Source organism: Patella vulgata, chromosome 3 (assembly GCF_932274485.2).
Source record: "Patella vulgata chromosome 3, xgPatVulg1.2, whole genome shotgun sequence".
In the NCBI taxonomy this organism is placed as follows: Eukaryota; Metazoa; Mollusca; class Gastropoda; family Patellidae; genus Patella; species Patella vulgata.
The window spans coordinates 59,385,018-59,405,261 of record NC_065881.2 but is presented as its reverse complement, the minus strand read 5'-3'; the positions used below and the strand labels follow the sequence as shown (position 1 = coordinate 59,405,261).

General features: G+C 35.3%; 2 protein-coding genes across 2 annotated transcripts; both read right to left on the bottom strand.

Moving 5' to 3' along the window:
- Positions 1–1,256: 1,256 nt before the first annotated feature.
- LOC126816552 (crystal protein) lies at positions 1,257–3,655 on the bottom strand. Its single transcript, XM_056099285.1, has 4 exons — positions 3,638–3,655; positions 3,223–3,412; positions 2,714–2,844; positions 1,257–2,316 (listed from the first exon to the last, which is right to left on the bottom strand). The coding sequence occupies exons 1-4, from the start codon at positions 3,653–3,655 to the stop codon at positions 1,309–1,311; spliced, it is 1,347 nt and encodes a 448-aa protein (XP_055955260.1). The 3' UTR covers positions 1,257–1,308.
- Positions 3,656–9,394: 5,739 nt separating this feature from the next.
- Positions 9,395–19,921, bottom strand: LOC126816538 (RNA polymerase II subunit A C-terminal domain phosphatase). Its single transcript, XM_050543179.2, has 6 exons — positions 19,700–19,921; positions 18,435–18,533; positions 18,002–18,092; positions 16,876–17,001; positions 15,594–15,841; positions 9,395–13,784 (listed from the first exon to the last, which is right to left on the bottom strand). Exons 1-6 carry the CDS (start codon positions 19,918–19,920, stop codon positions 12,101–12,103), a joined length of 2,469 nt encoding a protein of 822 aa, XP_050399136.2. The 5' UTR covers position 19,921; the 3' UTR covers positions 9,395–12,100.
- Between the last annotated feature and the right edge of the window lie 323 nt (positions 19,922–20,244).

Here is a 20,244-nt window from a genome sequence, read left to right as displayed (position 1 = left end):
GAGTTTGCATGTTCGACAAATTCGCGACGCCCGAGATTTGAAAGTTGTAAAAATATTGTTCAGTTTGGTCATCATCTTTGCTATCATGTGGATGCCGATATTTACTGTATTTCTATACATATTGATAGATATTGCATTAAATGACATGAAATTGGGCTCATATATATTTATAATAAGTATATGTATTAGTATGGGTAACGCTTGCGTTAATCCAATTTTATATGGGGTAATGAATGAGCATTTAAAAACAGTTCTATTATCGTGTATAAAACCTCAACCAGAAACTGATGCCAGACAGAATGTAAACAATAGACAACCTATAACCTCAGAAAGATCGCAAAGAAATCTGGTTAAACCTTGTTCTGTTCACGGTATACAACCTATTCCCGAAGAACCCGATTGATAACAATACTTTATGCATACTGATAGACATGGCGGGCGTGTCGGTCATATCTTTGATTATTTTTAAATATACTAATTTCACAGATGAATATCAATTAGATTGACAAGCCCCGTGGGAGAAGGAACGAGTCTGTCAAGGACAGATACAAATACATATTGGGAGTGAATTAGAGAATATAATTTAGGTTCAGAAGGCTAAATGTGGTCATTACTTATATTATTAATACATACATATACTTGGTTTCGTTGTATTTTTCGTTTTTCAATTGTATTTTTAACGCAGCAGTGGAGTTTACGGTCAAGAATTGATCGAAATTTTGCAGTTGGTTGATTCTGTAACACTGTCATGTTTAAATCGGCAGGCCACGTTAATAAATTCTCCCTGTCCAGTCTATGAAAAAACGATAACTAGTATTTCCATAGAATTGTGGCCAGTCTAGGGGATCGGGACTACCAACAAGCAATATCTTATGGCTTATGCTAGATTCCCACTGTCGTCCGATGCGTTACGATAGGATTGTCCTTATTGAGTCCACGATATGATACGTGCAGATACAATGTACTTTCAGATACGTTTCGATACGATCAACACGATTGCTACGACTCACCCCAATCTATAATAAGACCTGATAGGATCATCACGATTACTCCACCATTAAAAGCACGATCTCAATCGTAGAGCGAATCGTCATAGTGGGAAAATAGCATCAGCAGTATGGGCCAACGTTCAAGGAATGGTATATATATATATAAAAAAAACAATTTAGTTCGTTTCACATTATTTTATGTACAGCGATTGTATTTAAATTATGTATGTACAAAAATGATATAAGGAATTAAATCATTTCGTCAGCTAAATTTAAAATAATTATTTAATGATAATTGAAAGAAAAGTTAAAAGAACGTCTAGGCAGAATAACCTATAGTGTCCCAGAAATCACATAGTCTCTGTTGATAGTCATTCTCTACAGACGAAGCTGGAGTTTGGAAATGCAGTATAGGGTATTTAGCTGTTTTTGTGTAAACTGGCCACACAGGCGCATTTTGTACATAATATTTATCATCATCCATGCCTTTATTGGGATCTCCTGTTTTGGCAAAATTTGTCCAATACTGAATAATTAAATCACTGAGCACGATTTCATCTGGTGTATACTTAAAGCCAGCTAGTGAAGCAGTTTGAAATACGTATGGTATTTCTGAACCGTGACAAACATGACCTTCGCAGAATGTAATATTTCCCCACCCAGGGAAAGAGAACGCGTGATCCCAGATATACAGCCAAGTGTTAGCATTGCCATGTTTAATTAGAGAGCGAGTTGCGTTCCTAGTCGAGCAAACGAAAACGAGATCCGTGGACAACTTGCTAAGATCATCACGTTCATCTGTTGGTTGATCTGGTGGATATTCATACAAAATTTTTAGGGATTGGCGTGGGTACGTTCCTATTACAACTTCAAAATATTTCAAATTGTCTACTCGTGAGCCCCAGGCACTGTAGATGTAAATCCGAGTTTCTTCTGACGTCGTTCCGAGCATGATCGGTTTCTTTGAGAATTCGCCATTAGCTAGGTTCACCAGGGGTTGTTTATCTACGAGAATTCCGTCAACCACTGGCCCCCACGGTTCAAAAGCTTCTAAGAGTTTTAAAGAGGCTATTTTAGATCTGGACTGAAATTGTGCAAACACCAGTTCTTCTGATGTCTTTCGTCTTAGGCATTCAATATCTAGTGGTGTGCAACCTGCCAAGTTTGAAAACTGGGAGCTAAGAATAAGTGCCTCTGTGTAAGATTTGTATGGAATAGTAAAAGGCGAACTCTCCACAATAGCTTGCTGGAAGTATGGAGCACTCTCCGGGTTTGAAAGATGAATCATTGTAGATTGAGCACCAGCACTTTGTCCATATAAAGTGACCTGAAATAATTAAATTGAGAATACTAATTCTTATTTAAATAAATCGGCAATATAGGACCATATCTGAGGGTATCTTCTAACAGGCCCAAGAAATCGGCAGTATAGGACACCGCAGGACATGTTCAGAAATCACCGATTTAAGAAGGGGGCTCTCCTTGTTATAAATGGAAGTAATACATCAATCAATATACAACATTACACTATTTTGTTTGAACATAAATCAGATAAATCTGACTACCGGTACTTTAACGGTATACAGCTTCATATGTCTGTCTTCTATAAGATTATAAACAAATGACTTTCCACTGCGCGGCGTTGGACTTCCACCTTATGTATATATTGAAAGATAATATGTTGCTGTAAACCTAATTCCACTTAATTAATTACAATTTTTTACCTTTGCTGGGTCGCCCCCAAATCCTCGGATATTTTCTTGAACCCATTTAAGTGCTAATTGTTGATCTCTGATACCATAGTTTCCATGCGCTTCCTGGTCACCAGGGCCAGTTACCAAAAATCCAAACACGCCTAGGTATATAAATTTTGATTAATACATATTAACAAAAAATGATGAAAGATGCGGCACATATGCATACACTCCTTAAAGAAACCGTCTGACAAACAATATAGTGAATTCAACTGGAAGGTATTTGGCCACCATTATCATAGTCGTATCATGCAAGCTTTGCCATAGGCAAATGAATGTCTGTATGCTTGATAGTTATGTTTATGCGATCGAAAAGTTACACAGTGGATAAATTATTTTAATTTTGTCTGAATGATTGTTAATTGTTCCTTACAACCTTGTGATTTGTGAGTTGATCCATTACTGCGTTTTGAACAAGAAAATAAATACTATAATAACCTGGGTTGTTAATCAATTTATTGTGAAACAGTTATACGTACCTAATCTATATTCAACATTAACATGAACGATATTTCCTTTCATGGTAATAACTTGTGCATCAAACAGCAGAGAATTGGCACTCATATGTACAAAGTTACCGCCATGGATATACACCATTACGGCCAGACCTGATGTAGCATTGGTATTTAAAGGGGTAAAGATATCCAGATAAAGACAGTCTTCAGAAACCTAAAATGTAAGTGGCGGTTTATTTTAGTCACTTTGTAAAATAAAGGGACCCCTTGAAATTCTTTACCCATAATCCCTAAGCAACGGTAACAGGTATTATTAATTATTAACGCTGTCTGTGGAGGTGTCGGTCAGTTGGGGTTATGACTTATTTTTTGCACAGGGAGTTTATTGCAATTTTACCCCGTCCTATTTTTTTAAGCAAGCAAGTTCAAAACTACCGACAAGTCTTTTCCCTCTCATAGCCCAACCAGAAATACCAGCCCGCCCAGATTGGAGAATCTCATGAGCAAAAAACAAAACACGGGTCCATTTAAAGAGAAAGTCTGGCTAGCTTTTGCCTCAATTGTGAATGCGTGAAATCATGACCTTTTTCGTCTAAACTTAGTGCTACATGTACGTAATCACAGATTCTTACACAGTTCCTGTCTCTGACCCATTATATCTTATGCAGGTCTATTATTCCATTTTGTTCTGATGTTGATCTATTAAACTTACAGATTGGGTAACAAAATAGCGAGTATGGCCGAAGCTGGCCGGACTCTCTGACAACCCAATATCAAGTTGGACAACTGATCTTGTTAACGGATAAGTTATATCGTATCGTATATACAAATTAAAAACTGCGTTACCTTTGTTGGACAAACGGTCGGCGGGTTCAGATCAGTGCAATGGTATTGAGTGCAGCCACTCTTTTTCTCGGTTGCCATATAAACTTGCTGTCCCCATGGTTTCGGATAAATTGGATCCTGCCACCTTCAATGTAACATTAAAGTATTTCTGTTCAAATATAAATCGGGTATATCTGAATAGTGAAGGGGTGTAAAAATGTGACCATATAAATACATCAAATTGAACACGTACCATATTAACACTTTAATTTATCATCTAAATATAAGAGGTCATGTCAAAATTATGTTGTTTATCACTCTGGCATGTGCATGCAACCAAGGAACTGATAAGTTTTACATGCTAAAAAATTAACATTATAATGATAGCGTTGCTTGAACCAAGCCATGCAATTTTTGAATATTAGAACTTTTAATTACAGTGGATATTCTACATTAAATCTGAAAATTTAACTCGCAATGTCAAATGGATATGCATTCTGACAGAGTAATTAACTCGATGCACTTACCTCATCGAGTCAATTGGTGGGGTTGCGTAAGGTACACCATAAAATACATTTGATTTGTCGGTCGTCACGCCCTGGATGGTCCCGAAGTTAGTTTTGACTGTGGGTCCAGTAGCACCACTGGCTAGCCCCACCAAAACGCAATATAGGATTGGTGCTGACAGCATGGCCGTTATGTGTATACCAAATGTCAAAAAGACGTTAATGAGGTGGCCCTTAGTTCACTTGGAATGAACATTGATCTGATATTAACCATGGGATCTTGATGTTGATAAGATAATAGATTTATCTATGTACGCATCAGTTGATATTTGTTTTGGGATATTTTAGGCCAGGGTTGTGTACGTGTGATATTAATATTATCAGCATTATTGATAACTATAAAATTAAGTAGATATCAAATTACAAATTGTTCCACAGTGGGTCTTACCCTAAGGCATTACAATAGAGAAGCTTCTATAATTAGGATGAGCTATGCATATGAATATTTATATTTCATACTACCTCATTACTGTAAAAAAAAAGATAGGTTGCCAGGCAACGAAATATACGCCCACAGCAGCTAAATCGTCCAGGCAGTGAACAAGTGTTGTCGCATATTTTTACTTTTTTCGGTAATGAAATATTTATAATGCACTAAAATCTGATTAAGAGTAACATCTCATGAAGTAATTATCAGAAAACCATTAGAATTTGTTCTGCTCCATACTAACGTTAAGTATACGAAACTTTTAATATCATGGATTTAGCTGTCATAAAAAATAATTGAAAATCAATATACTTTTTCGTCTCAAGACCTTAAACTCTGTGTATCAATCTGAAGTCAATCGGATGATAACTTTAGCCTCTAGAGCGTCACAAGATTTTTCAAAGTGATCAAGGGCCATAACTCTGGCAGTAATTATCAGAAATCGCTGAAAATCAATAGGCTTCTTCGTCTCATGGCCTTGACACTGTATATAAATTCAAAGTCAATCGGATATTAACTGTGGACGCCTGACCGACAGACGGACGGACGGGGGCGACAACAATATACGACCACATTTCAATGTGGGCGTATAAAAACTAACAGAATGGTTGAATTATACAAACAAATTGGGTTAATTCTCAGAATTGGCAAATTTTTAGGGTAAACTGGAAAATTATATCTAAAGTTGTTCCAGCTTTTAGTGACAGGTTGTCTCTATGACTGCACTTATTACAATCTTCGTTACACACGAGGAATGACTAAAGTGATCTTGCGGGATGGAGGGTCTGGCAAGGAACGGCATTTGGTCGTTGGGATGGGACGAAAAACAGAGGTACCGTGTACACAACTACGTGTACATAAAGTAACACTTGACAGTTGAATTCTAAATAAGAATAGGTCGTAGTACCACTGTCCAGGCAAATCTTCCCTCAAAATAGACTACATGGCGTATCCCCATCTTCATTTGGTCAGATGCAGCAGAAAAATGGGACGTTAAACCGAATTTCATTTTACAAGCAACATGGTGCTCTAAAAGCTCAAATTCTTATGTGTTGCATTGCCAGAAGTTCTGCAATAACATGTGGAAGAGCTTGGCAAAACTATATGAAGTCGGTTAGGGAAACAAAATAACAGTCTATCAGACAACAAAACAAACACCACAGCAGCTAAATCGTCCTCTCAGTCGACAAGGATTGTCACACATTTCTTATTTTGTAGTGAATGGGGTCATTTACAATACACTAATATTAATTGCATGCAGATCGGATGTTAAATTTGTCGTTTGAGTGTTCGCGAGGTTAAACAAAGTTAAACACGGGATATAACTATAGAGTAGTGTTCGGCACGAATATTCGAATATTCGCTCGTCGAATATAATATTCGAATAGCAATTACCATATTCGAATATTTTCGAATATCTATTATTTATTCTATTTGCTCTCAAATATGATTAAAGGCGACTTCCCTTGCCACATTTACATTCCAAGCTTACTTAGATTACCTAACCGCAGCTTGTAAGGGTGCTACCCCTACACAGATCTACCGTCTTCAGGGACAGTTATACGGTAAGTAGCTAGTTATCTACTTTGGTTAGCCAGTTAGTTCCGCGATGGAGTTGGCTGTCTTGACCATAGAGGTGTATATATTGACAATATATACACCTCCATGGTCTTGACTAATATCACATCAAGGCTAATCTTTGGAACCACATGAAGTTGAAACATGGATACGTAGCTCCAGATACTTCATCTGCACGGGACGTGGGGTCAGGCAAGATTCAGCCAATTAAAAAGTTCTACACAAGTTCTTCAGGCAACAGCAAAAAGTATGACAAGATTCAGCGCAGCAAAAAACATCAGTGAGAAATTGATCAAGTTTGTAGCCAAGCATTATCAGCCCCTCTCTCTTATTGACAATGACCATTTTCGGGAATTGGTAGAAGCCCTGAATCCATCACACAATTTGCGGTCAAGTAAAACACTCAAAAAAGAATGGAAGAAATCTATGATGCCGTTCGTTCCGACGAACATCAAATCAGGAATGACCCAAGTCAGAAGTTATCCCTGTGACCACAGATGTATGGACATCAGATGAACAAAATGAGTCTTGCATTAATTTAACCGCTCATTTTGTATCACCAGATTGGGAGATGGTGGCTAAGACTCTGGAAGTGAAATCATGTCCAGGTTCACAGACCTCGGATAAACTAAAAGAGCATCTGACGGAGATGGCAGATGACTGAGGTATGGTTGAGGTCCGCGTCTACTTGATGCGATGTCATGGAAGACCGAGGTCTTGTGTATAAATTGGCAGTTTACGCAAAAGATCCACTGGCAATTGCTAAAATATAATCGTGTCACATGTCAACAGAAATTTCACGTATTTCATAATTAATTGGAAATTATTATAAATTGAATATAAATCACTTTAAATATATTTATATTAAAAGTTGAAAATATTCGAATAGTATTCGAATACTATACGAATACAATTTTCAAGACCCTTCGAATATTTGAATAGTATTCTTGTTCGAATATCCGAACACTACTATAGAGGTAATTGACATAAATTGTTGAAATTCAAGTCTTCGCGTTTCACTAATTTAAATAATGCACATAAATTTCATACAGATAAATTTCGAGCGTTCACATGGTTCTACAAAGCGAAACAAGGGCCATAACTCTAAAGGTAATTAACATAAATTGTTGAAGTTCAACAAGTTTCTTTATTGTTAAATCCCAATACTGCAGAAATAATAACGTAAATTGTTGAAATTAAAGAGACTTCTTCGTCCCAAGAACGTAAACTACATATATAAATTTCGGATGATAAATGTATTCTATAGCGTGTGCACAAGATATTGTGAACGACAGGCTGGGGTTACGACAATATACAATGACATTTCGTTGTGGGCGTATAAAAATAATATGACGAGCAACCGCGTGGTACGTGTATTTAATATCAGACACAAGCTAGTTTTTATCCGGAGGGCATCAATTTGTGTTAGCATTTTATAATCAACTTGTGGTATTATTTTGAGATGTTCCATGTTTTTGTTCATCATGAATTGTTGGGTTAGCAATAAATCAAATCACTCAGATAGTTATCTGCCAAACAGTAGTGCTCATAAAACCTACAAGACGTTTGTCACAATCTGTCCGGCGGTATATTTATCACAGATCAATGATTATTTTATAGCCTGGTTCGCCAACTCTGGGTCGCGACCTCAGTCGCCATGCACTTTCATGAATGAAAAGCATATAAATCTCTGATATATACACTTGACTTTTGCCATGTTGCCAATGTCTTTCCTCAATTTTTATAAAGGTGTAAAAATATAAACAATAAGTTATCAAATAAGTAAAACAAAAATAAAATATAAATAATGATGACGTTTCATTGGTCGCGATCAGATGCTGGTTTCTGGAATGGGATCGCAACCAACACAAGCCAACAGGGAGGCTGATATTCCCCACCGAAATCCCAAAATAAATAGATGACACATTAATTAATAGCATATCTTTTTTTCAGCATATTTTTTTTTCAAAAGTATCAAGCAATCAAACAGATTATCAACTAAACACTAGGTTTCATCACTCTCTATCAGATAGAATCAAAGTTATCTTGTCCAAAAGCATCGACCAATGAAATTGCTTAGCTCTGCTTAGCTTTAGCTCGATATGTTAATCATTGAACTCAGTCAAGACATTCACCTAATGAACATCTACATCAAGTTTAAACATTCTACCTCAATACACCAAGTTTCATCACTCTCACTAAAGTTATCCTGTCCCAAAGCATCAACCAATCAAATTGCTTATCTCTGCTTACCCTAAGCAGAAAATGCTCATCTTCGAACTCCATCAAGGCACTGACCTCATAAAAACCTACACTATGTTTGAACATTCTAGCTCAATTAGAAACAGAGTTATTGTGTTCCAAAGTCTTGGCCAATCCAATTGCTTATCGCTCTGCTTACCCCGAGCAGAAAATGCTCATTATCGAACTTAGTCAAGGTATTGACGTAATGATACTCTACACCAAGTTGGATCACTCTGACTTAATTAGAACTAAAGTTATCGTGTCCCAAAGCATCAACCAATCAAATTGCTTATCTCTGCTTACCCTTAGCACAAGCAGAAAATGCTTATCTTCGAACTCCATAAAAGCATTGGCCTAATAAACACCTACACCAAGTTTGAACATTCTAGCTCAATTAGAAGAGAGTTATTCTTTCCCAAAAAGTGTGACGGACAGACAGACAGACAGACGAACCCATTTTAATAGTCCCCTGCTTTCTTCAAAAGGCGGGGGCGAAAAGGTTGGGTACTACTGTTCTATAGTGATGGAAAAACACTAACAAATATTCTTTGGTGTGTGCAGGTCTTAAACCAATCAAACTTGATACAGTACATGTAAGTAACTGAATTTAATAAAAGGCAAGTTTTACATTCAGCAACAACTATATACAATAATAGATCATGATGTGGTGAAGTAAAATAATTTGATCAGTATGAACAAATATTATGATGCGTATATCAGGTGTGAAACATGTAGCATTATTATGCAAATCTTCTAACAAATTAACAAGTGATAATCAAAAATATTACAACTACAAAATATAAAATAATGTGTTTTTGGCTGAATCATAATTTTGCTACTTTCCTGAGTTCTAATAATTCTTCTAATAAACTAAAATTTAAGAAGATATGATAATTTTGTTTTGAGGTTGGGTTTTTTTCCTATTCAATATATACAAACAATGATAAGGGAAATACATAACAAGAAGCTTCACAATGAATCAAATGTTAACACTGAAAAAAGAAATAACAAAACTATTAAAAAAATAAAGTAAAAGTTTGGGTATTCAGTGGGGTAAAACAAGAAGTGGTCTTTAAGTACATTATATTCATAACAATTATAGAATTTCTTTGCAAGAATAGAGACGATATTTCAAATTCCAATAACAAACAGCATCTTTTTGTAGTTGCATTGGAATGAAAAGGACAAACTAGAGTGGGGCCCTGGGCAATAGTGGGGCCCTGGGCCAGACTAGAATTGCAGGGCCCCTACCGCTACGAAAAGATTATTTTATATCCTTTCAAATGGAACGCATGTGTAACACACAATTAAACGGTCTGCAGTACAAGAAGAAATTACATATCTGATCAAATAGGAAATCTATTCAGTTCCAAATGGCATATAGGCGCGAAAATGAAATATAATGGAGCAGAACTGTTATAGCAAGTTGAATCAAAAGTGTTGTAGTGTACGTGACTGGTGAGGGCCTAGGAAAAGTTGCTCATAATTAGCATACGAGCGATCACCTACATCACAGGTTTCAACCGATCACAGAGATGGTTGAGGGATCGCAGATTCACCCCGCCTACACCCATCGTGCTGCTAGTTCGATGAGTGGAACATTCATCGGGAATTTAATAGGGTTTTTTTCTTTTTTTGCCATGATCTGCAGGGCCCTCGGGCAATTTGGCTCTTGGTTAAGCTGGGCTGTGCATGTATTACTTATTGCATAACGACTACTATGTTTGGACATACCCTGTATATTCCATATTTAGCCTCAAGTAATAAAAACTTGAGATGTAGAGTTAGAAAATTTAAAAATGTAATCTTACTCCATAAATAACAGTGAGTATATGATTCTATAGTGACATACAGCCAAATATCTTAAACCTTACTCTTATAAAAACATATCCTTGAATCTACGCAAGTCAGAACAATTTATCACCATTAGTCTATCTTAAATCACACTATTTGTTAAATACATAAAGACACATATTTTAAACTAATTTAAAGAACATGATATTTTAAATATTGAATTCGAAAGATACACAGTAGGCTATTGATAGTCGTAACAAAGTATATGTTTATTCCATACAAAGATTTAATAATTACAATAACACTGTCTTTAATGTGGTCTTCACCAGATGGTTATATCAAGGATGTTCATATTATTAGATCCTGTGCAAAATTTGTGATAAATCTGACCAGCTATATTGAAGTATAGACTTTTTAACTTATAATTTTTGTAATGATTTTATACATCACTCTCTGACCAGCTATGCCTAAATAAAACATGTCAATTATTTTAGGGAGAGAGAGACAAATGGGGTTTAACGTCCACTCGACACATACTAGGTCATTTCAGGACTAACGAATGGTTTAATTTTATTTCAATAATTCGCTTGCGTATAGGGGTTTTTAGCAGTGGAAGAAAACCGGAGGACCCAGAGAAAACCCACAAGGTTGGACAGGCGACCCTACACATACAACCAGGGAATCAAAACCACGCCAGTTGACTCAATCACAGACTTTATGATACAACGGTCACACGCTAACCATTCAGCCATGCAACCCCCCAATTATTTTAGGTAAGACACAAAACATTAATCAGTTGGTTAGTACAGGTAGTAATAAATCATATATAAAAATTCATATAATAAAACATTACGTAACTACACTAATTACTCTTGTGATGGATGGAGACATTACAACAACATACACAATCTTTATAGACAGCTGAATGAATGTAATTTTCCTAACTGATAAAGTATACTGAGACACAATGAAAACAACACTTTTATAAATAAATGATTTTAAATCTTGTTTGAGATACACTTTAATCTGGGAATTCCAAATTAATTTCAGATTGAACTAAATAAAACAGATTCTAGTCAAATAGAAATGATCTGCTGCCACTGACTCATGTCAAAATCACATATTTTACATATATAATACAATGGAAATTATATGTATATTGTTATGTTTGCCTGGCATGATCTGAAACAGTTATGCTTTAAAGTTCTTAATAAACATGATAAAACGTACATGCAAATTTAAATGAAATACAGAAATGAGGCACACTACATGTATGCCTTTCTGTAGATATAAACACTTTCATCCTGATCAATCAATCAGATAACTATATGAAGAACAAACATAGTATCATCAGCAAGTTTTAACTATCACATAACACAAAATGTTGAAATATGTAAAATAGCACTCAAGGAAGCATTGTAACAAAATACTGAGGCTAAGATTTAAGATGAAAAAGACTATAATAAACTTATAACATTGAAAGAAATTCCTTTTCCACAGCATCGGCTATTTCATCATCAACTGATCCTATAGAATCCTTATCTGAGTCACTCATATTGGAATCTGGAGAGAAGGCTTCTAAATTTTTCTGATATTTGTCCAATTCATTTTCAGAGTCCTCATCAGGGACGGGAGCATCGCTGTCCTCTTCTTTAACTTTTTCTATGCAATCAACTTCCGATTGCGTCTTTTTCTTCCAGCCTCGGGGAAAGTTGGCATCTAAACTGTCATCAGTAGAGGATTCTTCGGGAGGGTTGCTGAGGACTTGATTACGAACACGCTCATGGCGATCTACTTCATCTTCATCTGAAGCATCTTCATCATCATCGTCCATTAAATCTTCAACTTCTTTATCCATACATTCAATATCTTCATCAGAGAAAGAAAAGAGAGGGTTAAAACTGGTGGCAAATCTTGATTTGTTTTGAGCATCCTCTTCCATGCCTTCATCTTTCCTAGCACGCTTCAAAGAATTTGAATCTTGAATGTTCTCGCTACCAAAAACATTGTCAGTGTCCTCAGCTTTCCGTTTCTGTTTTTTGGATAGTTTTCTTAGACTTTCAGCATTTGTTATCGGACTGTCACAATACGAACCCGCACTGTCATCTGAGACGGGAAACAAACGTTCATCAACTCGCTCCCATCTGTACGAACAACACAGTAACCAATCCAGATTAACAATACAAATGTTCTTCATTTTACTAGCAAGTTTATATTTAGCAGTCCCAGCTTTTGACGTCACTAGATGGGTTGTTGCCTCTTCAGGATTTTCTTTACGAGAAATAATGTTCGTGTGAATATTAGCACCTAATGTTTTAGCAATAATGTAGGCCCTACATTTTTCAGGGGCCATATTTAACGGTACAACACCACTAAAGACAATGTTCACACCCTTAAGAACTTTTCGTCTGACATATGGAATGATATTCTTAATGTTTGGTAATTCTGACATGTCCTCCTTATCCTTCATTTGATCGTAAACATCATAATAAGCTGTGTGAATTCGCGTTAAAATATCTGTTAAATAAATAAGATAATCATCATCATCTACCCATTCTATCTCCTCCACTTCTTCTTCACTGTTCTGTGATTTAATGGTTTCTTTCGATTTATCATCTGTTGTGGAGGTAGTAGACTGCTCAGAGTTATTTCCCTTTGAATTAGATATGTCTGCAACAGAATTGTCCGAATGCAGAGAATTTTTATTATCTGCGGCAGTTTTATTTGAGTTTTCATCACTTTGATTGGAAGAAGAATTAATGTTGTCTTTTACTAAATCTTTGTCACCATCAGTAGACATTCTATCTGAATCTGATTCGACTTCCATCGCTTCTGGTTCGTCCAATTTCTGTGTTTGTGGTTTCTCTGATTTCTGTGTTTGTGGTTCGTTTGTTTTCTGCTTTTCTGGGTCGTCTGATTTCATTGTTTCTGGTTCGTTTAATTTCTGTGTTTCTGAACTTGATCTGCGTACTTCATGTGACACTGGTACACTGTCATTCTCTGTTTTTGTCAATCCAGGAGGGGCATTAATATCTGCTGTACCTTGGAAGAAATGATAAGGTTTAACATGAATCAGATTTGGTGCGAAGTTCCAAACATCTTCTCTGTCATCTATGATAGCTACCATACAGTCACCACATGGAAACAATGCTCTGAAAACAAAAAAAAATATAAATTTAAGAACTAGAAAAGACTGTATACATGAAGATCTAAATATCTCTAATATCCCATTTGGGTATTTAAGGCTCAATATTCCAGACAAAAAGTCAAATATAGACTTCTAAACCATACACAATAATAAGCAGGCTTAATAAAAAAGCATATTGATTGAAAGTTTGAAACACTATATAAATCTTAACGTAGGTATAGACATCTAATTTAAGTTCCCATTACTTTCTATTATTGGTATTTCATGCTGCCATATTGCTTCTCTCTAAGATCATTAGCCCATGCCAGAATAATATTTCCTTTCTATTCATGAAAAATGAGCATTTTGTTTACATTTACTACATGATTTGCAATTAAAAATTCTGCCAATGAACGACCTCATCAAGTATTTACGAATTCTGTCCTGTATTCATATATTTGAACAGAAGATGTACGAATTCTGTTAAGGACTCTGTCCTGTATTCATACATGTGAACAGAAGATTTTTGATCTGCAAATTCGGCTTTTCAAAAGGGTACTTTCTTCCTTATGATGAATGAAAATAACAATTCCTGCAAATTTGAAACCAGCGGCTGCCAGGCAGGATACGCCCACATTTTCGAGAGATGGATAGAAAACAAGCTAAAACGAAAGAGATTTTTCCTACAATCAAGGGCCATAATTCAGAAAATTACAATTCGATATGCGCAAATATCGACAGGAACCAAGATCTTTGAGTTATAAACTTACATTTCAAGTTTCAACAAAATCGGATAAAAATTGTGACCTCTATAGGGTCCACAACCTTGATATACCATATTTTTACGCAATTTGAGAACGAGGGGCGGCCATTTTTTCTGTCAGTTATGGGCCGATTTTCACGAAATTCGAACTCATTCGTCCTTAGGGTGTAACGGTTATATAATAATACGTTTTTTAAAATCGGATAAATATTATGACCTCTATAGGGTCCACAAGCTAAAAACGCAATTTTTCGTACAATCAGGGGCCATAATTCAGTAAGTTACGGTCCGATATGCGCGAATATCGAAAGGAACCAAGGTCTTTGGGCTATAAACTTACATTTCAAGTTTCAACAAAATCGGATAAAAATTGTGACCTCTATAGGGTCCACAAGCCAAAAAACGTGTTTTTGCGTACAATCGGGGGCCATAATTCAGGAAGTTATGGTTCGATAGATGCCAATATCGAAAGGAACCGAGATCTTAGGGTGATAAACCTATATTTCAAGTTTCATTGAAATCGGATAAAAATTGTGACCTGTAGACTGTTCACAAACAATTGTGGACGGACGGACGGACGGGGGCGACGACAATATACGTCCACATGAAAATGTGGGCGTATAAAAAATCTGTAGAATTCTCACAAGATACAAGATGACCTACAGACAACTGAAGGGAGGTGATGACAATACACATGAACATTAAATGTGTATAAAATATGGTATTCATTTATTAGTTAATCATTTAGCTAGCCCTATTCAGTTTAATTATTAATGTATTTTAAACTTTGTCTCTCAATTTATATTCCGAAATTTCAATCAACATCCTAGGAAAGTTGGAATTCTGTAATAGGATGACAATATGATGACAGGTGACAGAATCATGACAATATGATGACAGAGTCTAAGCACATGCTGTTACCTGTCACTCAAGACAAATAGCTTGCAATGTCACCCTTGGTCACACTGCAGTGTTTTCAATATAATTACCATTGAATGTTTTACCAATATTCAGATGACTGGAAACTAGTCAAGATAATCATATATATACAATGCATAATAAACTACTTACTTTAAATTGGCAGTTTTTGACATGGCATCAAAACATTCATCTCTTGATAATATACGATGAGAAAAATATTTGCCATCAGGATCAATAAATCGAGCAATGGTGTGGGCATACATTCGAACACCGAAAGTACAGATATGTAATTCAAACAACTTTGAAATTTTTTCCAGAAATTCTTTAGTGCCAGGCCGGAATTTCGTATGATACCATAAAAGTTTTCTACCATGCCAAAGTTGAAAATGATACACATCCTGAATAAATAATAATAAAAAAAAAGTTTTAAAATTAATACAAAAACAGTCTTGTTACAACCTAACATAGTAACACATTAAATTTTTATGATAGTGCTGTATAATTGCATTATGTAATATAACTCTTGACAGCAGTACAATAATTCAAAACATTAGTGAATTCTAATAAACAAATCACACTTTATCACTACATACATGTAGTGGCTCTAAGAAAGATGTTTAGTTGGCAAGCAGTTCATAGAGGTTACATGATAGTAACAGTGGTTATGGGCAATTTTTAAATTTTATAGGATTTTTCCTGGCACAAGCATAAACCAATGGCAATATAACACAGACAAATTTTAGTTAATCAGATAATAATTTTAAAATCTACAGCAACAGTAAGGATTTTCAAAGGAAACAAGGGCAATAACTCTCACAGTTAAGTTGTCCAAGAAGTTCCATTTTTATTCTTTTGTAGGTAAATAAAAGCCTTTACTGGACATTAGACAAAGGAAACGAGGACCATAACTCTCAAAGTTAAATTGTCTAAGAAGTTCCATTTGTATTCTTTTGTAGGTAAATAAGAACCTTTACTAGACATTAAAAACTGATTAAGAGCAACAACCCACAAATTAATTATCAGAAATAGTTAACTAAAATAAACAAAAGACATAGCTAAATTTGGCTCTTCTAAGTTATTGGAAATTATTGAAAATTTATATGTCTCTTCATTATATGAATATAAACACTGTGCATAAATTTCAAGTTAATTGGATTATAACTTTAGTCTTTGTAGACAACGGACAGATGGACAAACAAGGTAGATGAAAATATCCAACCACATTTCAATTAGACCATATAAAAATAAAAATAAATTTTTTGCCTCTTAGTTACAGCATTGTATTTTTGTGATTTATTCATCAAAATATAAAAGTCACATATACCTACAAGTGCTACAAGTGGCAACAAACATCTTTAACAATAAATGGATAGATCAGATCTTAACAAACAAGATAATCTTTGAATCTGTAAGAGAATTGTATCTATTTTACCTTGAGATTATTTGGTATAGCATCATTGGTCGTGTGAATTAGAGTTTGATCTAAATCAACCAATAAAGCTAATTTTCTGCAAGACAACAGTCGATTTTCATCTGCTTTTCCCAATTCTAAAGCTACCTAAAATAAAATAAAAAAACAACAATTAGTAATCCAATATTATGATGCAGGGAGGATAACTCTATATCTTAACATGGGGGAACATGAAATGAAAATGGGTTTAACGCACTACTTTTTTGTAATGACAGGGCCAATGAAGACGGACATACGCCATACAGTGTGCTATGAGGGAAATTTTGCAAGGACAGCTGAACTACCACCTACTCGAATTCCAACTATCAAGGGATCTTTTAAATGCATGCCATTGTGTACAAGTGGTCACATTTTTTCATCCCATTCGAACGACTATACATTGTCCCTTGCCAGACCTCGGCCAGACAATCCCAAAAAAATTTTCTCGACCAACACCGGGATCGAACACGGAACCCTACCAGTTAGCGAGTCACATCTTATTCACCAAACCAGTACGGCTCCCACAAGTAGAACGTTTCGAAGAGATATTGTATGCTTGCCCAATCTGCCTCAACCAAATTCTCATTTACAGAATCTTAATATAAAATTGTATGAGTGACTTGATAATTGTGACATTCAGTTACTACTATAATAACCCTAGTTTCGATAATTTCTTCCCTCTATTCCTGACAAGGATGGCCTGGACCTTTTCATTGGTAAATTTGAATTCTTGCAAACAAAACACTGCATTTTTCATCACATAAAAATTGTAATCATAGCAAGAGGTAACTGCTCAAGTCAATCACTGCAACAGAATGATTACACACACATACATATTTGAATTTGATTATTGCATCATACAAATTACATCATCCATTTAATCTTGGATTACTCACTTGAATGTAGTTGAATGGTTTAGCATGAAAAACCTCAACAAATGATTAAAAATTTATATTGCATGCCAACCCTACATAGAAACTTACAAGCTTATATCATTTCCTTGATAAAGTATAACATGGCCGAATATTAGTTGCACTGGATTTGGATAAAAATTTCACATACAATTAACATATTTTAAAGTTATGTATATTACCCATACTACACATACCTCTTCACTGACAATCAATTCTGGTATGCAATGCACCATAGCCACAGAGGCTTTTACAGGTTCCTTTCTGTCACCAGCTAGTCCAAGTTCACTAAAACAAAACACAGAATCTTCCTCAATGAAAAGTTTGATTTAGGTGAAAATCAGTGTATCAATTTTAACTAAATGTAAGTCAATGTTGGGATTTAAGTAATTTTTCATTCAATTGTCCAAATATCTGCTCCTCTAAATAAAATGTTTAATCATATACATATATCTACATCAGATTTTAAAACAACAATTTTTCAAACACTTTATCTTAATCCAAATCAAACCAGTCCTTCCCAAGAGAATATTATATATGGAATTGGTTGGATATTTATGAATATCGTTACACTTACATACACTTTTCTTTACATTTTAGAAACGTTAAATTTAAAATAAAAATTCCTACCATCTGAGATCAGCACCACATTCTGCACACATATCTTTCATTACTGTGGGATGTGAACATAAATTTGCTGACTGGGGTCCTATTTCTACAAGTATAGACCTGAAAAGTACATATACATTAAGTAAATTACTAGTTCCTTAAAATAACTGTTAGTTGGACACCTACTGACATAAATAATACATTTACCCTCCAGGGTGACATACGCATGTACATGTAGTCTGTAATCACTCCGAAACCAACATATACTTGGGAACAAAAGTTGTGATCAGGACCTTGACCCTTTTTCAAACATATGATTTCACTCTTCGAAAAGTGTTTATTTGTGGTACCGTTAAATATTTTATGGTTGTATTTTTTTGTTACATAGTATGTAAATGCATGTTGTATGAAAACCCGTATAGTGTGAGGGATCTTGATGGACTTGACATAGTTTTTGTACTGTTGTCAAGGAGTCTGTATTCACCAGATCTGGTGTTCAGGACTAGTCCTACCTTACTACCTCAAATCCCCAAGATACATCGGGTCTAGTAGATTTTACAAGTGATCAAGTAAGTTAAATGAAGAAAGTCATCCACAGTCCTCGACTCTGCAAACACAACATATTGATCAATTTAAATCAACATTGATGTTGTTATCTTACCTTGAAAAGATAGGCTTCTGATATATTATCAAATATTTAAGACAAAATAAAAATCTGAAAATTGGCACACCAATCGCATGCCAGAATGCTTTTGAGTGCCATTTGTAATGAAGCTACTCGATGAATGAGGCTAAACATATCCCACAAGTGAATGCATATTGAGCAATGATAATACTACCGGTGTAGACTGGAATAACTTGACACTGAAGACTGCCATTCAATTTTGACTCATTGGGTATTTTCAATTTTGCCAAACATAACTGATTAGAAATTACTGTAAAAACAGTAGGCTATGCATTGCGACCCATTTGTGTCCCTTTCTAGGTAGCAAAGAATGGAGATTTAGCTCCTTTAAGATATTCTTTTTGTCACTACAACAGAGTTGTACACAGTAAACCATATTTGTGTGTGATAACAGATATTCGCCACTGGCACTTCTGACTTCAGTTTGTAAAATTAATGGCTTATTTGGTGTTACATAATTATTAGTAGGCATATACCTTGGGTTTTTTTTGTATACTGTCCTGAAAGAACATCTCGAAGTAATAAAGTTATATTCTATTCAATAGTAAATTCAAACATCCAACAAATACAGTAATTTTAGTCTAAACAAATTTTAAATTACCCTGGTTCACAGAGTTGTCCTTCTTTGGCTATAATTCTCTTCACAATCCCAGCGTTTGGGGCCTTTAATTTCTGCTGAACTGTATCCTTTTCTTGTTCTTCTGTATTGTACATTGCCATTAACACACCCTTTGATATGTGACTGCCTTGCCGAACTTTCCATTTTGAGATTTTAATGCTTTTATCACCAGGAACTCGCAATTCTTGAACCTCGGCAGCCATTTTCTTTTGTTTAACGTCTTCAAATTAGACTTGGATCACACCCTTGTGGATTGAAATAGGGTTTATTTAACGTCCTACTTGTATGCATAACATTGGCCAAAGAAGAAGGACATCCATGGCCCGTGTCTTGCGGTTTACTATGATTTATATTTAACTCGGACAGCGGTGTTTCCGCCTACTATTCATCGAATTCCAACTATCTAGTGTTTTTATGACACTCTTAATTAATTACCGTTCCCTTTTTTGGCATGCCACACCCCCCTCCCACGTTTGACACCACTACTATAAATTGATAAAATAGTTTTGACTGAAAATATTATGTCT

Excerpts from the sequence above, each read along its gene's own strand:
- LOC126816552 (XM_056099285.1), bottom strand. Across the intron at positions 2,845-3,222 it reads TAATGTTGAATATAGATTAG|GCGTGTTTGGATTTTTGGTA; the intron begins GTACGTATAACT and ends TTATATACCTAG. Across the intron at positions 2,317-2,713 it reads TTGGGGGCGACCCAGCAAAG|GTCACTTTATATGGACAAAG; the intron begins GTAAAAAATTGT and ends TAATTATTTCAG.
- LOC126816538 (XM_050543179.2), bottom strand. The coding sequence starts at position 19,920 with ATGGCTGCCGAGGTTCAAGAATTGCGAGTTCCTGGTGATAAAAGCATT. Across the intron at positions 18,534-19,699 it reads GGACAACTCTGTGAACCAGG|GTCTATACTTGTAGAAATAG; the intron begins GTAATTTAAAAT and ends TGTACTTTTCAG. Across the intron at positions 18,093-18,434 it reads TGTGGTGCTGATCTCAGATG|TGAACTTGGACTAGCTGGTG; the intron begins GTAGGAATTTTT and ends GTTTTGTTTTAG.